The sequence below is a fragment of the Anser anser genome (assembly GCF_964211835.1).
Source record: "Anser anser genome assembly, chromosome: 1".
NCBI classification, from domain to species: domain Eukaryota; kingdom Metazoa; phylum Chordata; class Aves; order Anseriformes; family Anatidae; genus Anser; species Anser anser.
In genome coordinates, this window is record NC_139720.1 from 204379768 (window position 1) to 204399121 (window position 19354).

Below are 19354 nucleotides of genomic sequence, written 5' to 3' on the forward strand. Positions count from 1 at the left end.
AGAAAAGGAGCAGGTAAAGCTCGTTATTTTCTCTGTCCTCAGCAGATACAGCAGCACCATCTGCTGGTTTCACTGGTCATGGGCATGCTTTGCTCGTGAGCTGCTCTGATTTTCCCTCCCAGGCTGTTGGCTGGTGTCTGGCAGCACCCCAGGGCTGCGAGGGATCTCAATGGCATACTGGCCAATTAAATGGCCAGGAAAAGAGGAAATGCTGGAAATTTGGTGAAACCAGAATAGCCTGGCAGTCTAAAAGGGTTCATTGCCCCCCAACACAACACAAGACTTGTTACTTGTGGTCTCCCTTCACACAAAGCTCTGATGATGAGAATGGAGAGAGCAGCAGCAGAGCTGGGGACAGATCCCAGGTGTTGTCCTTTGAAAGGCAGAGGAGTAAAACTGCCTCCTTCGTTCCTAGTCCACCTTTAGCATTTGCAGCCAGCGTGTCCAGGTGACCTGATACCACCAGTGCCTGAACCCTCACTACCCTGTGCCTTACTGATTTCTTTCTACTGTTGTCGTTCACCTGGGACAGGACGTTAGATGAACGCTGCATATGATTGATGTGGGGTAAAGGCAGGTTTATTCACTCTAGCCATCTGTCTCCCTGGGTGAATGGAAAGCTGTATGCATCAAAGGACTGCCTGTTCTCCACATATTGCATTCCTTCTCACCAATCTGGGACAAACTCATGTTCCCAGACACTCCTTAATGCTTGGCAGGTAGACATGATAGCTCTGAGTCAGGGGTGAGTATCTGGGAAGTAAATAGAGAGCAGAAAGTGCTGTAATCTGAAGGTGAATGAGGAGAATACGATGGTATTTCCAAGATCAAAAAGGATTTAGTGACAAGGGTTCAGTCTGCAGCTCTGCTACAGACGTCTCGTGTGATCTCTGATCTTAGACAACTCACATGCATCTTAGACTCTGTCACTAAAGGACCAGAGTGCCTTCCCTACTTTGAAATATTAATCCTCAAAGACTCCTGCAAGGCAGGAGAATACCACTTTCCCTCTAAATGGAGTCAAAAGGACACTGAGTCTCAGAAAAAGTTAATGCCAAACTCCCAAGGGTTTAAGAGCGTGGTCCCTCCCACAAGGTTTCTAACAGTGTATCAGTAGGACAGACAATCCCCTTGCCAAAATGACCATCTCATGGTGTTTCTCTCTTTTCAGGCACTGCGTCTGTTGCAGTCGCTGGCATCTTTGCAGCCTTAAGGATCACAAAGAACAAGCTCTCAGACCACAAGTTTGTTTTCCAGGGAGCTGGAGAGGTAGGAGTGTTCTTGAGTTTGTTCCTGAATATCATCTAAATTCAAATTTAGTGACGGAAAAGTCAACCATGAATCTGCCTGCAAGGCCTATGTTCCTGAAGGCAAAACACAGAAGCAGGTTCCTTGTTACTGGTCAAGAGTGGGGCTCACAGGTGGATCTTGCTGCTGCATAGAAGTTGCCAACAATCTTTCAGTGACATCTTGGCCTGTGAGTCCTGGACAGTCCTCCTGGATGCTCCGAGGCTGTCAGTGAGGCTAGCTTGAATCCTCAGGGTTGGTATTTAGGGTAAACCAGAGCCTTCTAGCAACACAGCTGCAAGAATCGGGACTTAAAGAACTGTAAGAACGTAACCTCATTTTGTGGAGTCAGTCGTATTGCCTGCAGGGCAGGAAGTCAGGTAGCATTCAGGTAGCCTGTCTGGTGCCTTGCACAAAGAAAGAAGAGGAAGATAAACTCTCTGAAGCCTGGCTCAGCTGTTGCCCACCTGCAGGACTTTGGGTAAGGTGTGTCACCGTACAGCCGCAGAGTAGAAAGCCTCCCTGCTTTGTGCAGTGCTGTGGGAGGACCTAACACATTTCTCATTCAAAATCTGCTCCCATCAGACGTTACTACCCCAATGAAATGTTTATTTACTCTGTTCCAGGCTGCGATGGGCATAGCTCATCTCATCCTCATGGCCATGGAAAAGGAAGGAATTTCACGAGAGGATGCCGTCAAAAAAATTTGGATGGTGGACTCCAAGGGACTGATTGTCAAGGTAAATTTGTCTCCAAAGCTAATCATCTCCACTTCCTCAGCACCTCCTGCAAGCTAGAGAGAGGCCAGAGCAGGCAGACACCTTGAACCCTGCTCAGCCCTGGAGCAAGGGCTGCAGTTTCACTGGTGTCAGCAGAGCTGCTCCTGCTCTCGGAGGGCTGGATCTCATGGTGGTAACAGTGTACCAGCAGCACCGGCTATCCCAAAGGCAATGCTTTGGGATGAGCCCCTCAAAGTGGTAGGGTGATGCACAGCAGTGTCTCAGTGGCATTGTGGCACATGATCATGGTCTCATGCAGTGCTGGAAGACTTGCATGCCAGATATATGCGGCATTACAACAGCAATATTGTGCCCTGCTTGGTGATCCAGCCTGGCCCAGCTCTGCTCTGCACTCCCTGGGTCCTCAGGGCATCTGCCCCCATCCCTTCTAAGACTGGAGGAGACTTGTGCTACATGCACGACTTCTCTGCCCTGGCAGCCAAATTCCTTTCTCCACTCAACGGATGTATTTTGGAGGGTGAGATGGGCAGAGACCAGCCCCACATGCGATTACACCAACTGCTCGATGCCTGGCTGTCTGATGCTGAGGGCTTGCTCTGAGGAGCCTGGTTTAAGAGGAGGGCAGAGAGATGAAACAAACTGATGAGTTACTACATTGTGTCTCCACCTTTTGCCACAAGCATGAAGTTTGACTCCTTTTCCCCCACAGGGCAGGAGCCACCTGAACCATGAGAAAGAAATGTTTGCCCAGGACCACCCCAGTGTGAACACGCTGGAAGAGGTTGTGCAGAAAGTGAAGCCTACAGCAATTATAGGTGGAGTTCTCTTTACATGACCTTTTCATGTCAATGCACTTCTTAGGAGAGTGTCTTTCTTCCAGGGCCTCCTTTTGTTCTCAGAATCAAAAAGTAAAGAGGTTGCTTTTTTTTTTTTTGCTCCCTTTTTATCAATTGAATTCTCCACATCATTTCCTTCAACTGTGGGACAGAGGTTTCCCCTCTGTAGGAGACCCCCACATGGGCTGCAGGTGGAGGTGCCACTGTGGGCATGGTCTGGGGCTCTCAGCAGCGAGCGTGGCCCAGGCGAGTGGAGCAGGATGAGGACAATATTCGGGAGGCAAGGTGCTGAGAGCTGCATCCAGACCAGCCCAAACACTGATCCCTGCGCTGCAAGGAGGAGATTTGGAGGAGCAAAGGGCTGTATTTTGAAACAGGCTTTTAATCTCTCTGTAACACGAGAAACATTCCCACCTGCATCTCCAGAGATGGAGGCCTCCCACAGTATTTTGTGGCAGAGGTGACCAAGAGGGAGCAGTGCAGCTCGCTGCTCTCAGTCAGAAAGCACCTGCTCACTCCTCTGCTGTTGTTTCAGGTGTCGCAGCCATCGCGGGAGCTTTCACTGAGAAGATTTTGAAGGACATGGCAGCCTTCAATGAGAGGCCCATCGTGTTTGCCCTCAGCAACCCCACAAGTAAAGCAGAGTGCACAGCGGAGCAGTGCTATCGCCTCACTGAGGTACTGGATCTCAGCACGGGGAAGATGGGGGCTCCAGATACGCTCTGGCCGTGCCTGTAGTGTGACGCAGTCGGGCAGTGCAAACACCCACTCAGTGCTCAGTGGCTTTGTTCATGACCCTGTTTATGGCTCTGGAGACCAGGCCTTTCTGAAGTATCAGCAGGGGATGGCTTTGCTGGACATTTCTCTACCTGGTCACCAGAGTTTCCTGAGTATACATCATGGAAAGCGGCAGACATATGAGATGTCTCTTCTGAATTTGGACGTTTATTTCTCTCTCTTTGATCAGGGCCGAGGAATATTTGCCAGTGGGAGCCCATTCTCAAAGGTTACCCTGCCCAATGGACAGACCTTCTTCCCTGGCCAAGGAAACAACGCCTATGTCTTCCCAGGAGTGGCACTGGGAGTCATTGCCTGCGGAGTCCGACACATCTCTGATGATATCTTCCTCCTCACAGCAGAGGTTTCCAAGTGGCAAATAACTACTGTTCTTAAAAAATATTATAAGGGGCACATGCACCTACTTGTGGCAATTTCAAGAAGCTAACCTGGGGAAGTATTGCATAGAAATTGCACAGCATCAGCAAAAAGCCATGGCTTTTCCCATGGGCAGGAAGTCCTGAGCAAGGTTCATCCTTCCCTTGCACCTGTGAAGGCACCTGCAGGAGTGGCAACAGGGTTCCCCTCACTCCCCACAGCTGCTACCCTTTATAGCAGCATTTTACCCAGTGAGGCTGTGGCATCTCCCTTCCATGGAGATTTTTAAAAGTTGTTGGACATGATCCTAGGCAATCAGATCTCGGTGGCCCAGTTTGAGCCAGGGGGGTTGGACCAGATGGCCTCCAGAGATCCCTTCCAGCCTCAACCATTCCGTGATTCTGTGATTCTGATTTTGTTCATTACCTGCCCTGAAACAGCATTTCCATTGTCCTGGCTGCAGTTTTAAGTCTGTAATGAAGTGTATACACACAGGTATTTTGTGTAGTTCAGCAGTTTGATTGAGAACTAACCCCAGCTCCATTGCTGCCGAGGTTTCAACCATGTGTTGTGTAATCCTAGTGAAGGTGGCACACACTTGAGACCATCTCTGTAAACTGTCTTCCTCTTCTTTCTAGTCTATTGCTGCGGAGGTGACAGAACAGAATCTTGCAGAAGGAAGACTCTATCCCCCCTTGGACAGTATCAGAGAGGTGTCTTTCAAAATCGCTGTCAAAGTAAGTACTCATTTATTTCCACTTTCTGTGGTAGGGAGGGCATAAATTGCCCTGGCATTGTTCTTGTTTTGTGTTTCTTAAAATCATCTTATTCTGTAGCCTAAAGCAATGATTCTCGGGAATCCTTCCAGACAGAATTGCTGCTTTGATCTCTTCTATCATTAAAGCCCACATTTGAAAAGTATCTCCTGATTCTGGATGCCTCACAGCTCACAAAGCTCTACATTATTGCTTGGAGCTGTGACTGCTCAGCACTTCCAAAAATCAGGTTTAGGGTTGACATCAAACATGAAACAAGTTGCCAAAAGATTTTAGGTTCCAAATTGCTATTTTGGAACCTCTCCTTTTGAGTTTGATAGGGATCTAAGCATCTAAATACTCTTCCAGATCTGGGCTTGTTGTCTAATTATGGGATTTGTGCCCTGCATATATGAAATTTGTAATTCCTTTTCAGGGGACACCCACTAAGAATCACGTTGGCCTGCTAGGAGCTACTGAGGGATGCACAGCGTAACTCAGGAGCTTAAGAGTTCAAGCAGAGGTGGTTAAAGGGCTGCTCACCTTCTTTAACTGAGTAGCACAACCATTTTGCTAGGGCAGGGGAAGCATTTCTAAACAGCCAGGAACTGCAGGCAGTTTGCATTCCCTCACCCAAGGGATGAAGTGCAGCCTACTCAGGGGGTTGCTTAACGAGAAATAATAAGCAAAACCAGGCACAATTTTGAGGGCAGGAAAAAAAAAAAGAAAAAAAAGAAAAAAAAAAGAGGGAAAACACAGCCAGTGCTGAACTGCAGTTGGTTTTAACTTCGTAACATGTCAATGTTATTTCATCAGCTCTTTTTGCTTATCTTTTCACAGATTGTTAACTGGGCCTACAAGCATGGTCTTGCTTCTTGGTATCCTGAGCCAGCAGACAAGGAAGCTTTTGTGAAACAGCTTATTTACAGTCCTGATTACGATTCATTCATTATTGATGATTACACGTGGCCTTCCGCAGCCATGCAAACGCAAGATGTATAAGATTCATGAGAACTGTTTTCTCATTTTTTTTCCATCAGTTCCCATGGTCCATATCATTGCTGATATAAATGCACCTCCAGCCTTGCAGAACAATAGAAGTAAATGAATCCAAGTACTTTTTTACTTGCCACTGTCTTTTCTCTGTGGGAGCACATGAACGGGATAAAATAAAGTCCACACTGGGCAGTCAGTACAACACAGAGAGAGACAAAGTATAGTTCCAGCCTGTCCCTGTCAGTTTGCACTACAGGCTTTGCCATCATTTAAAGTCCCATGGACCCCATGAACACTGATGTTCCCTCTACAGGTTTGAAAACACTACATTTCAGCTGTGTAACAACAGGTACAGGAGAAGGTAGGGAGTCCTCCAAGGAAGGACAGAGGCTGAAAATAGTCATGTGGTTCCTTTTCTCAGCAAGAGATGCTCAATGAGTTCTTATCCAAACCAAGAATCTCACAGAGCATTGCCATATCTTCTAGCACTCTGGTCCCTGGCCAGTCGCCCTCACATAAGGCAGGAGTAGCTCCTACCACTCTTGGAAGACCTTACGGACTGTCTTCTCTGAAACCTGCCACTGTCGGGGGTCTCCCAGAAGTTGTAGTTAGAGGTGCTGTTCACCCCACACGCTTCCAAAGCCCCATCAAAATTCAACAAATAACTTGAGTACAGCTGGAATCCAAACAGAAAATGCTTGGAGAACCCCCCGGAAGGTATTGACAGTGATCTGTGACTGAAAGGCTGATTCTCGCAAGAATTTTGCTCAGACAGCTGGTCCAGGGTGTGTGGGTTTGCTGCAACAACCTCTCTAACTGGTACCATGCCATGAATATCCACGGGGAATATCAGTAGATTTAAACACCCAGGGAGTATCAGTAGTTTTGGGTTGGCCTCTTCTCACAGATAACTAGTGATAAGATTAGAGGGAATGGCCTCAAGTTGTGCCAGTGGAGGTTTAGAATCACAGAATCACAGAATCGTCTAGGTTGGAAGAGACCTCCAAGATCACCCAGTCCAACCTCTGACCTAACACTAACAAGTCCTCCACTAAACCATATCGCTAAGTTCAACATCTAAACGTCTCTTAAAGACCTCCAGGGATGGTGCCTGAACCACTTCCCTGAGCAGCCCATTCCAATGCCTAACAACCCTTTCAGTAAAGAAGTTCCTCCTAATATCCAACCTAAACCTTCCCTGGTGCAACTTTAGCCCATTCCCCCTCGTCCTGTCACCAGGCACGTAGGAGAACAGACCAACCCCCACCTCGCTACAGCCTCCTTTAAGGTAACTGTAGAGAGCGATAAGGTCGCCCCTGAGCCTCCTCTTCTCCAGGCTGAACAATCCCAGCTCCCTCAGCCGCTCCTCGTAAGACTTGTTCTCCAGACCCCTCACCAGCTTCGTTGCCCTTCTCTGGACTCGCTCGAGCACGTCCATGTCCTTCCTGTAGCGAGGGGCCCAAAACTGAACACAGTACTCGAGGTGCGGCCCCACCAGAGCCAAGTACAGGGGGACAATCACTTCACTAGCCCTGCCGGCCACACTGCTTCTTATACAAGCCAGGATGCTGTTCCCTTCTTGGCCACCTGAACACACTGCTGGCTCATATTCAGCCAACTTGAAAGGCATCTGCACAGGACATGGTCCTTGGACACTGGTGCTGGGTGGCTCTGTTTGAGCAGGGGGTCGGCCAAGCTGACCTCTTCAGGTACCTTCCAACCTCAACATTTCCGTGTTTGTGTGAAAGCAGAACACTACAAAGCCCGTGCTGGTCCCTCCAGCAGGAAGCAACAGTCTTTATTGGGCTGACAGCTGCTCACAGCTGCGAGGGGTCCGCGCTGGTTTCCTTGATGCTCGTGTCATCTTCGGCATCGGAAGCACAGGGACTTTCTCACCAACGCTAGGGAGAGAAAAAGAAAGGGTTCAAGTTTCATTTCCAGTGAGGGCAGCTGAGTGACGCTCCCTGCTCCCTTCAGCCCCAGTCCTGGGAGGCGTGCATATGCAGGAGTCCCAAGGGTCTGTGTGGCCCTGCAGAGGCCCCTCGTGTCCCAGCCAGTGAGAGGGAATCTACGCAGCGCCAGGCTGAGGCGCTGTGTGAGGCCGGGCTGGAGACCTTTGGCCAAGCAGCTACGGAAGGCCAGGGCAAGGGTGCTTCTGAGCCCAGGAAAGAAGGCTGTTGCAGGAGAGGTTTACCAGATCAGAAGATCCTCTGCAGAATTCCCGGGGATGTTCAGAGGTCTGCTCTTGGTCTTGTCTTGCAGGGCCTCCTTGCTCTTCTCCAGCTGTTTCCTCACCCGCACACTCCGCACCGAAAGGCAGCTGCAGCAACAGAGAAGAAAAAAACTCTCAGGTGGGCTCTGAAGGTCCCCACGTGTGCCTGCCCAAAAGCAGGGAGCACAGCCTCCTTCCACTGTGGGTGCATGGCTGTCAGCGGCAGGGGAGCTTTAGGACTCTGGCTCTGCAGGGGGACGGCTGGAGGCAGGGCCTCTCCATGGTTATTGCCTCTCCAAAGCAGCTGGTGGATGGAGAGCCCAAGCCCAGAGCCGAGCAACCCGCATGCTGGATTCCTTGGGCTGCCTGCTGCAGCTCAGCTTTTCCTGGCCTTTGTTGGAGCTGGCCCACACTTACTTGGTGCTTGATTTGCTCAGAGGAGCTGTCTCAGCCTTCTTCTCTGGGGGGTGAGGGATGAGGACGTGCTGCTGCTTCATATCCCCTGGTACCATTTGCAGAGACGTTTTCAGTTCCACAAGTGCCGTGCAGGAAGCACTCTCTGCCTGCAGCCTCGGCATTTCTGTCTGCGTCTTCTGCTACAGGGGAAGCAGAAACAAGGAACGGTTTTAGATGCAGGTGCTAATGTGGGAGCTGTCACATGGCAGTGGGGCAGTCGTCCCCGCAGGGTTTCCCCAGGCTCAGGGCACTTTCCCTGCAGCCTTCTTTCTCTCAGAAAGGCAGCGTGAAAAGCCTCAGCCCTCGGCCTCTGAAGCTAAGGGCAAGAACACTTTCACTGCAGTAGGCTTTGGAGGAGCCCTCATCCTTCACAAAGGAAAACAAGGCTCAGGAAGGGCAGGTTTTTCTCTTTGAGAGAAGCTTCCTGGCAGAGCTAAGAGGGGAAAAGTGTGCACGTGGCCCCCTGAGAGAAGAGAAAGGTTCCTTCTGGAGTGCTTGAAAACAGTTGCCATACCCAGATACTCTCTCCTCCGTTCCTTTCGCCACGAGCCTTGCACTTTTCCCACACGTGCTGTCTCTCCCATTCTTTTTTCAGCTGCTCCTCAGCCAGCAATGCCTGCAGAGTTCTTTCAACTTCTTGGCCGTACAGGCAGCATATTTCCTACGGGGGAGAAGGGCACGCAACGATCAGAGAAACATCAAATCTCCATGAAGGCAACCCGTGAAACAACCCGGCAATGGGTACACAGATCCAGTGGCTACCTGTCCTGCTCTCCGTTGACCCTCACAGGCAGGGGCTTCAATTTGGGGCCAGGCCGCAGCAGAGCGCTTGTCCTTCCCCTCTTCTGCCATCTTTGAGGAGCTCTCCTGACGTGTTGTACGCAGCCTGCAAGCACACAAGAGGAGGATTTGCTGCTATAGCTTTTGCTCAACAACTGGGTGCCAGCAAGGAAAGGGCAGTCAGCAGGACATGTGTCGGGACCCCTGTGGAGTTCACCAAGTCCCTGTGTCCAAGGGAAGCTGCTCGATGACCCAAGGAGAAGGGCCCAGGAGTTGCCTCCCCCGGCTCCCCCCCAGCCTCACCTGGGAGAAGGCTCTTTTTCCCCAGCAGCCTGGCCCAGCTTTGCCTCCCCTTTCACCCTGGAGAGTCTGGACAGAGAGGGACTCTGGCGTGTGAGCAGCTGGCTCTTAATAGCAGGAGGCACCCCTGTAAGGAGGAAAAGAGAAGGCTAGTCAGAGCTGCTCTTTGGTGGCCACGCAAATAGGCAGGGAATGAGCCTCCCTGCCTGATCCGGTGCTACTTCTAAAAGGCAGAGCAAGCTGGCAGGTGGGTTGACCTAGAAGGGAGTCTCCTTGGCCACCAGCATTTCACAGGTGGGGAAGGGAGTCCTGGGACTCTCTGCTGCCATCGTAGCCCCACATTCTCCCTTTGGGCACATCCAACCCTCAGCGGGGCTTTCGGTGGACGGGAGCTCAAGGAGGCCAGTGCGGAAGAGGCCTAAGCAGTGTCGAATGCTACGGGAAGCTCTGGGCTGCCCCGCCATCGTGGTCCCTCCCAAGGCCCAGCAGAATTACTGCCGCAGGGAACTGGGGTCGGAGGAGGGGCCTCATCCTGTGCAAAGCGCAGCCTTCCAGCCTTGCCTCCGTACACGTTGCCCTCAGGAGGACATTCAGAAGGGAAGGGCAGAGAGGTCTCCCAGGGGCTGTCACTCCCAAGAGCCCGCTCTCACGTTACCTGTTCTGTTAGACTCTCCCTCCAGCCTTGCGTCTCCGTTCTTTTCCAACGCAGAACCCTTGGGTGCTTGAAGAGGCCCTTCCCCTGCGGCTCTTCCACGAGGTATGTAGAGCCCAATCCTGGAAGCAAGACCAAGGCAGTGTGACTCCAGGGCACCATATCCTAGGGCTGTAGGGCGCTGGTCTTGGTGCCAGCATCTGAGAGGGGCTTGCTGTGGGCCGGGCAGGGAATAGACATTCCCCCAGGCCGTGGTGCATGAAGAGAACGGCCCCTCTTCCAAAACAAGCGCGAATCGGTGTGGAGAGAAGGAGGAAACAGCGCTTGGGAAAGTCTCCCTCCAGCTCCTCCCTGAGCAAGGAGCAAGCCCTGGCACTGCTGCCCTTCCTGAGAGGAGCTGAAAAGCTGCCGAAACGCTCAGCCAAGGGCCGCAGAAGCAACGCGCCCACCTGGGAAAGACGATGACACCTCCAGACGCTGGATGTGGGACGATGCTTTTTCTCTCCGATGTGGCCAAATCCGTTGTTCCTGTCCTCTGCAGGAGAGACAGTCCTGGGTGAGACCATGGCCAGGAAAGGATGCCCTTGCCAACGAAGGCGTCGGGGCTGCTCAGGCAGAAAGCTGCCCACGGGCAGAGCTCGCAGTGCTTAGCGTTCACCCCTCCTTACAAGCAGCACAAGCTGCCCAGCGAGTGCCTGCACCTGGTAAATCACTGCCTGCCTTTGTGCAAGGGCAAGACTCGTGTGCCTCATCAGGAGACGAGTCTGACCCAGAAGGAGAAGTCCCTCCCAACGGCCTCTCGGGGGATTTCCCAGGAACCCTGGGCTGTGCTGGTGCAGTGAGAAACTTACACTGAGGCGAGATTTCAGCAGCTGGCCGTTGCTATTCAGGTTGTGAACGAAGTCCGAGGAAAACTGCATTTGGACTCCGCTCTTGCGGAAGACCAGACAGCCAATGTCCTTGAAGATGAAATCAACACCCTGCTTCTTTGCAAGGGTGTAGGAGAGAAAGAGCAGGGTCTCTTGAATGCAGCGCTGCACGGTGTCCCGAGGAATGCCGGTGTCCAAGGACAGCCAGGCATAATTCAGGAAAACAAATGGAGGTACACCTGAGGGAAAAGAAGCAAGGAGCCAAGTAAGTAAGACAGGCCTGCAGAGGAGGGCAGTCCCGTTTGGGCATCTGCTGGGCCCTCCAGCACCGGTACAGAGCTGTCTTGCTGACTGCTCGTCTGGAGGAAGAGAATCCCTGAAAGACAGAGCTCCAAGAGCCTGGTGCAGCACAATCGTGGTGCATCGCTGATGCCATAGAAGCTGATGCCCAGTGTCAGGCCTGCACCTGCAGCTGTGCGAACTGCTAAGAGCAGAAGTCAACCACCAATGCAGCCAGCATGGTGCCAACAGCATGGGGAGGGACATTTCTGGGAGCTGGTGTGTGGAGGGACGTGCAAGGCATTGGTGGGCCTTGGCTTGTGAGGAGCTCAGGCCTTTCTCAGGACCTCCTGGAGGAGCTGTGTAACCCCTCCACTGCCCTCCCAGCAGCAGCTGAGCATGCAGCCCAAAGTCCCTGCACGTGGAACCCTGACATTCATCTCTCTTCTTACCAGGAAAAGTTTCTTTCTTGTATGGCAGTCCATGAACATTTGTAAAGTACTCCGAAACCTGGAAGACGGGCTTCTTTACATCGAGGAGCTTAAAGCCTGCAATGGGCCGCTCCTGTTTAACAGCAAAGAAGGCACCCAGCCCAGGTATTCTGACGCCCTGAAAAGCAAGAAATCAGGAACACGGATCAGTATTTCTGGGGCTTCTCCAAGCAAGAAGATGGGCCCTCATACCTTGGCCACTGCTCATGGGAAGGTGCCAGACAGTGTCATTCTGGAGAGCCCTGGAGATGGCCTCGATGGCTGGGATTTTCCCAGCTCCCTGCTTTTTGCCATCTAAAGTGGAGCTGGGCTAGTAAGAGCAGAGCCAACACCCTCAGCTCAGTAAAATCCCCCCAAGGAGTTCCCAACAAGTAGGGGAAGCCTTGAGTACCGGCACCAGCTACATGCTGGCCTGCCCACTCTGGCCACAGGCAATGCACAAGCGCCAGGCAGTACGGATCCCGTCCTTCTGCTGGAGCTGGGCTCTTCTTTTGTGCATAGTGCCAGAGCAGCAATGGGCCCCTGGCACATCTGCAGTTTGCAGGCTAGCGCTGGGGTGTTTCTTCTGCTTGAGGAGGCGTTCTGTGGGGTGGCAGCTCTGGGAAGGAGCAGGGTATGAGGGGAGCACGAGGCTGCAAAGCCCACCTTCACAGAATCACAGAATCCTGGAATCATCTAGGTTGGAAGAGACCTCCAAGATCACCCAGTCCAACCTCTGACCTAACACTAACAAGTCCTCCACTAAACCATATCACTAAGCTCAGCATCTGAACGTCTCTTAAAGACCTCCAGGGATGGTGAGTCAACCACTTCCCTGGGCAGCCTACCTTGTTCAACGCGAACTGCCTGCGGATGAAGTGGGATACTGCATCCCAAACTTTCACAATCCCTGAAAAGCAAGGGAAAGAGAGGTCATGCTGCAAGCCAGCCTTCTCCTCCAGCACAGTCCTTGTGGCCAATGGGGCCAGTGTCTATGTCCCGAGACCCTCCCTCTCTCTCCCCACAAGAAACCGCAGCTCAAGAGGGCTGCGCTGCTGCCTGTTCCTCAGGCACCTCCTGTTGGGCTCACCATCGTCCGGGAGGTGCATGAGTGTTGGACACATGAGGCGGCCGTTGCACAGGATGGGAGCACTCCTGGCCTCCATCTCGCTCCGGCCCTCCTCCACTCGTCACCAGGAGCTGTCCCACGCGGGGACGCCGCTTCCCAGTGCCTTTGGCTCCTTCCTGCAAGGCAGCTCCTCAAGAGCACAGCGGCAGCCCCAGCAGAGCAGCACCAGCCACTGCCTCCTGAAGGCCTCGCAGCCAAGTGAGGGCAGCTTGCGGCGCGCAGGGCTTTTGGGCAGGACGTGGTGTGATGTCACAGACGGCCCCGCTGTCACCCCATCGCGTGTCACAATAGGGGCTGCAGCCTGCCCTGTCAGGGAGCTGCCTCCCCTGGGAGACTCCTGCACCCTGGAGATTCGGGCAGAGCAGTCCCCAGGCTGTGAGGGTCACTGCAGGGTGCTGGCCCCGGGGCTTGCCCCAGGAGCAGGAAAGCTGGCTGCAACTTCTCTTAGCGCTGTCCAAGACTTTTACTTGGGCTGAAGCTTCCCACATCATCCAGCCATAGGTGCAGGGAGCACCGTCCCCTTCCACTTTCTGTGCATGAGCATCAGCTCTGGGGAGTTTTTAGCCCACGACCACGGGCAGCAGAGTGACCACTGGAGTTAGAGCCTCTTCGTTTTCATTCCCTCTCTTAAGCAGCCGGTGGGTGGATGGCCAAAGACTGCAGTAGAGTGTTGGGGAATACTGTGACTCCAAAGGTGTAATAACACAAGTACATTTTAAAAGAGGTCAGTCAGAAGCTTTACTAACACTGACCGCAGTGCAAACAGCATTTGGGCAGCATTTCTCGCTCCTCTTCCGCTTTTTCTTCCAAGTGGTTGCAGCTACCCCGCTGTAGACCCCTCTAGAGACTGTTCCAAATAAAGGAAAGTGGTGAGGAAAATGTAACGTTACCGCAGCCAGGTGTGCGTTCTTGCGAAGAATGGGCTCCAGACAGTTCTTTGTATGTTAATAAGGCCAAGTACCCATGCCAGGGAGGCTCAGACTCTTTAGGGAGCTTGTCAACTGCCACAGACCACAACATGGAGTGATGGCACTTGGTGGAGCCTGCGGAACTGGCACACCCGGTACGGTCTTAACAGAAGCTGTACATACCTGCCTGAGCACTTCTGCAGGATATACTAGGAGCAACAAGCAGATTCTGTGACAAAACTCCAAAAATCCTCTTTTGAGAAAGCTTAACTCTGGAGAAGAGCAAGGTCTCAGGGAGACATAAATGAAGGACTGGTATCTACCTGAGGCCTCGGTCCAAAGCCCCGCTTGGCATGGAAATGAGGAAGACGATTGACAGAGTCAGGACTGGTGTAACAATGTCATTGTATATGTTGCCATAGCATTTTGCTGCAAAGTTTGTATGAACTGCTGAATATTTTAATGGTGACCTCCCATTTCCCTAATGGCAGAGGGGTCTCACGATCGTGAAACAAACTTCAGTAAAACCTTTGTAAATCTGCTCTTGGGTCCGTGTTTCCTCTTCTGTCACACAACGCCCCGAGTCCGGGGAAGTCCGTCCCTTGTATTTGATGGCAGTGTGGGTAGTTACGAGTATCTGATGTGGTCCCTTCCGGCTGGGCTTTTGCTGGCATACCTTGACAAAAACAGTCTTCTGGTTCTAGAGTGTGGAAAACCTTGTAGAAAGGCTCTGCAAGAGCTTCCTTTACATGCAAACAGACATATCGTGCATGTTTCACTGGGGCCCTGAAATAAGTTAATATTGAATTGTCAGTCAACTACATACCAGATTTATGCGGTTCTTCAGGAAGGCGCATATGCCATCATGAGGAAGGTGCGCATGCCATCCCATAAGGATATCGTGAGGAGAAAGGCCATGCTTCCTATTCGCGGTGCTTCACATATACATCGGTATAAAGATTTGGGGTGTACTGGCAAGCCAGTGCCCACTAGAGCCCTATCCTCCTGTGGCTCTGATATGTCAGGCCAGGCTCTCGGATCTGATATACAGCAAAAGACAGAACATGGCATGGATCATATAAAACATTATCACAGAACAATATGAAGAGCAAAGCAGTCAACATTTCAACGTTTCCTCACGTGCACACTCCGCACTGAAAGGCAGCTACAGCAACACAGAAGAAAACTCTCAGGTGGGCTTTATACGTCCCCACCTCTGTCTGCCCAAAAGCAGGGAGCACAGCCTCCTTCCACAGTGGGTGCATGACTGTCAGCTGCAGGGGAGCTTCAGGACTTCGGGTCTGCAGGGGTCAGGGCCTCTCCATTGTCATTGCCTCTCCAAAGCACTGTCTGCAGCCTCTGCATTTCCATCTACGTCCTATGCTACAGGGGAAGCAGAAACAAGGGGTGTTTTTAGGTGGAGGTGCTAGCGGCCCTATTTGAGCAGGGGGTTGGCCAAGCTGACCTCTTCAGGTACCTCCCAACCTCAACCATGCTCTCTTTGTGTGAATTCAGAACACTACAAAGCCCGTGCTGGTCCCTCCAGCAGGAAGCAACAGTCTTTATTGGGCTCGCAGCAGCTCAGAGCTGCAAGGGATCCGCACTGGTTTCCCTGATGCTTGTGTCATCTTCGGCATCGGAAGCACAGGGACTTTCTCACCAACGCTAGGGAGAGAAAAAGAAAGGGCTCAAGTTTCATTTCCAGTGAGGGCAGCTGAGTGACGCTCCCTGCTCCCTTCAGCCCCAGTCCTGGGGAGCATGCATATGCAGGAGTCCCAAGGGTCTGTGTGGCCCTGCAGAGGCCCCTCGTGTCCCAGCCAGTGAGAGGGAATCTACGCAGCGCCAGGCTGAGGCGCTGTGTGAGGCCGGGCTGGAGACCTTTGGCCAAGCAGCTACGGAAGGCCAGGGCAAGGGTGCTTCTGAGCCCAGGGGCCTCATTGCCCAAGGAAGGGGCTGTGGCCTGTTGCAGGAGAGGTTTACCGGATCAGAAGATCCTCTGCAGTCTTTCCAGGGATGTCCAGAGCTCTGCTCTTGGTCCTGTCACTTGGTCACTGAGCTGAGATTTCAGCAGCTGGCCGTTGTTATTCAGGCAGTGAACAAAGTCTGAGGAAAACTGCATTTGGACTCTGCTCTTGCGGAAGACCAGACAGCCAATGTCCTTGAAGGACCATCGTCCATTTTCTGAGGTCTGGCCCAAGGAGAAGCCATGGCCCAAGCTGTGGCAGCCACCTGCCAAATCAGAGAAGTAGATGCCCAGATGCAGACCCTCCCGGCAAAGAAGGGAGAGAGGGAACAAGAGGTAGGGGAACCCCGTCCCTTGGTGCACCCAGAGGCCTGCAGTTCTCCAAAAGAACAGAGGCTCCCTTGCAGCTGTGTTGGATGACTGAACAACCGTGGCCTTCTGCTCTGAGCTGCTGCAGCATCTGCTTCCCTGGCTGTGCACTGGCAGTGTGCGCAGGAGAGCAATGCCTGCAAGAACATGCTTTGTGCTGAGCATGCAATGATTAGAGAGAAACATCAAATCACCATAAAGGCAACCCGTGAAACAACCCGGCAATGGGTACACAGATCCAAGAGGCTACCTCTCCTGCCCTCCGTTGGCCCTCACCGGCAGGGGTTTGAGTTTGCACAAAACTCAAAAAAAACTTTAGAGTTGCACTGCTATCTCCAGAGAGCGCGTTTCCTTCAGCAAGTTTCTTTTAGAAGGAAAAGAAAGGCCTCTTGGGTCTAAATGCCGCCCACCATCACTGACAGCCGTGCTGGGGACAGCCCAAGGCCTCCCCCCACGGGGGGAAACCAGAAGTGCAAAATGGCCGCCAGGGCTGTCAGAGGATGGGTCGGGAGCCGCCCTGTCAGGGAGCAGCTTGTCTCTCTCTCTCTGTACACTCAGGCAGCGTCTTTCCTGTAGGGCCACCACCGAGCCGAGCAACCCAGCACTGAGAAATAAACTTTCTCATTTCAGTCCCATACAAACCTCGAGAGTGCCCCAGGGGGCGTGCAAGGCGATCCATTTGGGTGTGGGAAGAAAATGCTAGAAATGCCATTTATTTATTTATTAAATCTTGAAAGGAAATAAGAAAGAAGATATGCTTCAGTAGTATTTAATATAGAGCTTGTGCCTGGCACTCCCTCAGTGTCTCCATGTGCTTGATGGCCACGTCGCACGTTTTCTGTGAGGTGTCCTGAGGGACAAGTGTGTGCCCCACAACACGGAGGGCATCTCCGTGGCACCCTCACTCGTTCGCATGCTTTCAGCACTAGGTGACGTAGCAGATTACATAGGCCTGGTCCAGTAGACTTCAGGATGGTGTGGTTTAGGTTTCGCTAAAGTAACCCTCAAGATATGGACACGGGTCTAAAAAGACTCCTGCAGAGCACCTGCAGAGTGAAGACGGTGCTAATAATGTGAGCACAAGTGACCAACAAGCAGATGAGAGAGCTGAACCCTCCTGCTCCCATCTACTCCTGTAGATCTCCATGTCTATTGGGATCTCTAAGCCAAGGGCAGCAAGAGTTCAGCAAGAGGACCCAAGTAGAATTTACAGCAACTTGCATCAAGGCTGCCTGATGAGTGATCGAAGTCCCCGAGAGTTTTAGGAGGAGAGAATGAAAACTGTGAGAGCGTGGGAGAGAAAGAGAGCTCTTCACTTTCTTGTATGAGTGATGTGAGAAAAATTCGACCTGTCCTTCAGTTTTGCGGTGTGCTGAGTTAAAGTCCCTGGGATAGGGTTTGGCCCTGCTGGCTTCCCTTCCTTTCTTCTTTTCTCCAAAGTTTCAAACTCTCTCTCTCTTTCTCTCTCTGTTTTTTTTTGGCTATGTGCAGACCCAAGAGGTCGTGCAAAACTCTTTTTCCAAAAAGGGGCTCTTAACTTCAACGCTCCATTGGGAGCAGTACCAACAGGGAAGGAAGACTTGCTGCTAATCCTGGGCTGAGTGAGGGCAGGTGCTTGATGGCTTTTTCTGGGAACAAACAGAAGTTTCCAGAGAGCTGTTACCTTGGAAGTCCCACCCTGGAAGGATCAAGAGCTCCCAGCTCTTCCCAGCTCTCCAGGCACAGGCAGGTGCTGATGCTGGATACTAAGAGCACCCGGCTTTCAGCAAGGGTGAAGCAGCAGCCTCAGCTAGGAGGCATTTGTGGCTGTCTTGGGAGGCCACAAGCGTTTCTTCTTTAACTGCTTAACAGTCCCACAAAAATCATGAGGTGGGTAATTGAGGGAACAGAGCATCTCTCTTATGAAGAGAGGCTGGGACTGTTTAGCCTGGAGAAGAGAAAGCTCAGGGGGGATCTTATCAGTGGATGTCAACATGCCTGCAGGCAGGGTGCAAAGGGAATGGAGCCGGGCTCATTTCAGTGGAGCCCAAGGACAGGACAAGAGGCGATGGGCACAGAAAGAAACACAGCTTGTTACGCGGTCACGGGTGACCAACCCCACAGGACACCTATCTACACTTCATACCTACACCTCATAGGACTTGATTCACTTCCTTTTGGGCCTGCCACCCACTGCTGGTACCACACAGGTCAAAGTCTGCTCCCTCACAATAATGTTTTTAAAAAGCTGTCAGTCTGTGGTGCGAGACAGCACGTGTGGACTGAAATGGGGAGGAGCATGCTGTGTTTTTCAATAACTGGGATCAACAGGTTGCTGGTGCCTGAGCTGTATTTTTCAAATCTTGGGTGACCTTTTGCAGTCTGGTAGCCATTCTCTAGACTGTTAAGGGAAGGACAAAACAATAAATAAATAATTCACCTTCCTTCCCATCAACAAAAGCAATAGCATGAAAGTAAAGGATGGAGCTCATTAGCACCCTAGGTGAGCAGGGAGAAATTGAAGTTAATCCCTTAGAAAACTCTGCTCTGCAGAGAGCAGAAGAGCCTTGTTAGGGAAGCCTTGTGCAGCCCCTCACTTGGGCACTGGTTTTACTGTGGAACAAAGTCAATTAGAGGGACAAATGACTACAAGCCCAAACATTTTTCATTGCTACTTGCATCAAGAATCAAAAATAACTATTTTCATTCCTCTCAACCTGTGTTTAAGGGAATGCTAGTACCAACATATGCCACATTCAGCACAAGGGTTGGTGGCACACGGCAAAGTGTGTTCTGAGATCACCTAATTGAGCGGGTTGTGAAAGTATGCCAGGAACACATAGTCTGTGGATGCTGACAGTGCTCAGGCATTGAGCTGACTGGTACGCTCCAGACAAGCTCCTTTAGGAAACATCCAAATGCCAGGTAGCTACCTTGAGAAGATGGCTGTGGAGAGCTGGCACTATGAAGGTTATGTGCCTCCAGAGCTCTGAGGATCTCAGCCACTTTTAAACTGACTCATTTCAAGCCGCAGTAATAAAAAAAACAACATTGGCTTAAGCCAAGTGAACAATTATATTGCCCATGTAGCAGGGGCCAGGAGCAGATTCTCAGGGAAGAGTAAGAAAAGGGCAAGCATGTATAATGGGTGCTTTAACTATTTTGCAAGTCTAATCTTAATTTGTTTGGACTGGAAGCACAGAAACTGTTCAGTGCTGG

General features: G+C 51.7%; 2 protein-coding genes across 5 annotated transcripts in view; one reads left to right on the forward strand and one right to left on the reverse strand.

Moving 5' to 3' along the window:
* Nucleotides 1-5894, forward strand: part of ME3 (malic enzyme 3) — a 142325-nt gene extending 136431 nt beyond the window's left edge. For all 3 annotated transcript variants that reach the window (XM_083796472.1, XM_083796471.1, XM_083796473.1), the window contains exons 8-14: nt 1172-1269; nt 1914-2027; nt 2737-2842; nt 3399-3541; nt 3831-4004; nt 4657-4755; nt 5614-5894. In XM_083796472.1, coding sequence (XP_083652598.1) covers nt 1172-1269; nt 1914-2027; nt 2737-2842; nt 3399-3541; nt 3831-4004; nt 4657-4755; nt 5614-5775 — 896 coding nt within the window. In that variant the 3' untranslated portion in view covers nt 5776-5894. The remainder of the gene's footprint in view (nt 1-1171; nt 1270-1913; nt 2028-2736; nt 2843-3398; nt 3542-3830; nt 4005-4656; nt 4756-5613) is intronic.
* Nucleotides 5895-7539: 1645 nt separating this feature from the next.
* Nucleotides 7540-15010, reverse strand: LOC310880523 (uncharacterized protein). 2 transcript variants are annotated; one of them, XM_083796450.1, is made up of 9 exons: nt 11021-15010; nt 10619-10704; nt 10173-10291; nt 9521-9644; nt 9200-9323; nt 8952-9098; nt 8399-8577; nt 7964-8089; nt 7540-7670 (listed from the first exon to the last, which is right to left on the reverse strand). In XM_083796450.1, the coding sequence occupies exons 1-9, from the start codon at nt 11582-11584 to the stop codon at nt 7568-7570; spliced, it is 1572 nt and encodes a 523-aa protein (XP_083652576.1). In that variant the 5' UTR covers nt 11585-15010; the 3' UTR covers nt 7540-7567. The 2 variants fall into 2 exon arrangements, with proteins under 2 accessions (XP_083652576.1, XP_083652575.1); XM_083796449.1 differs by having other exon boundaries at nt 10173-10704; nt 11021-15009.
* Nucleotides 15011-19354: the final 4344 nt, after the last annotated feature.

Coding starts and splice junctions, on each gene's coding strand:
- LOC310880523 (XM_083796449.1), bottom strand. CDS start 11,584: ATGTCCCTCCCCATGCTGTTGGCACCATGCTGGCTGCATTGGTGGTTG. Junction 9,645..10,172: donor GGGAGAGTCTAACAGAACAG/GTAACGTGAGAG, acceptor TCCTCCTTACAG/GGGTGCCTCCTGCTATTAAG. Junction 9,099..9,199: donor GTCAACGGAGAGCAGGACAG/GTAGCCACTGGA, acceptor TCTCCCCCGTAG/GAAATATGCTGCCTGTACGG.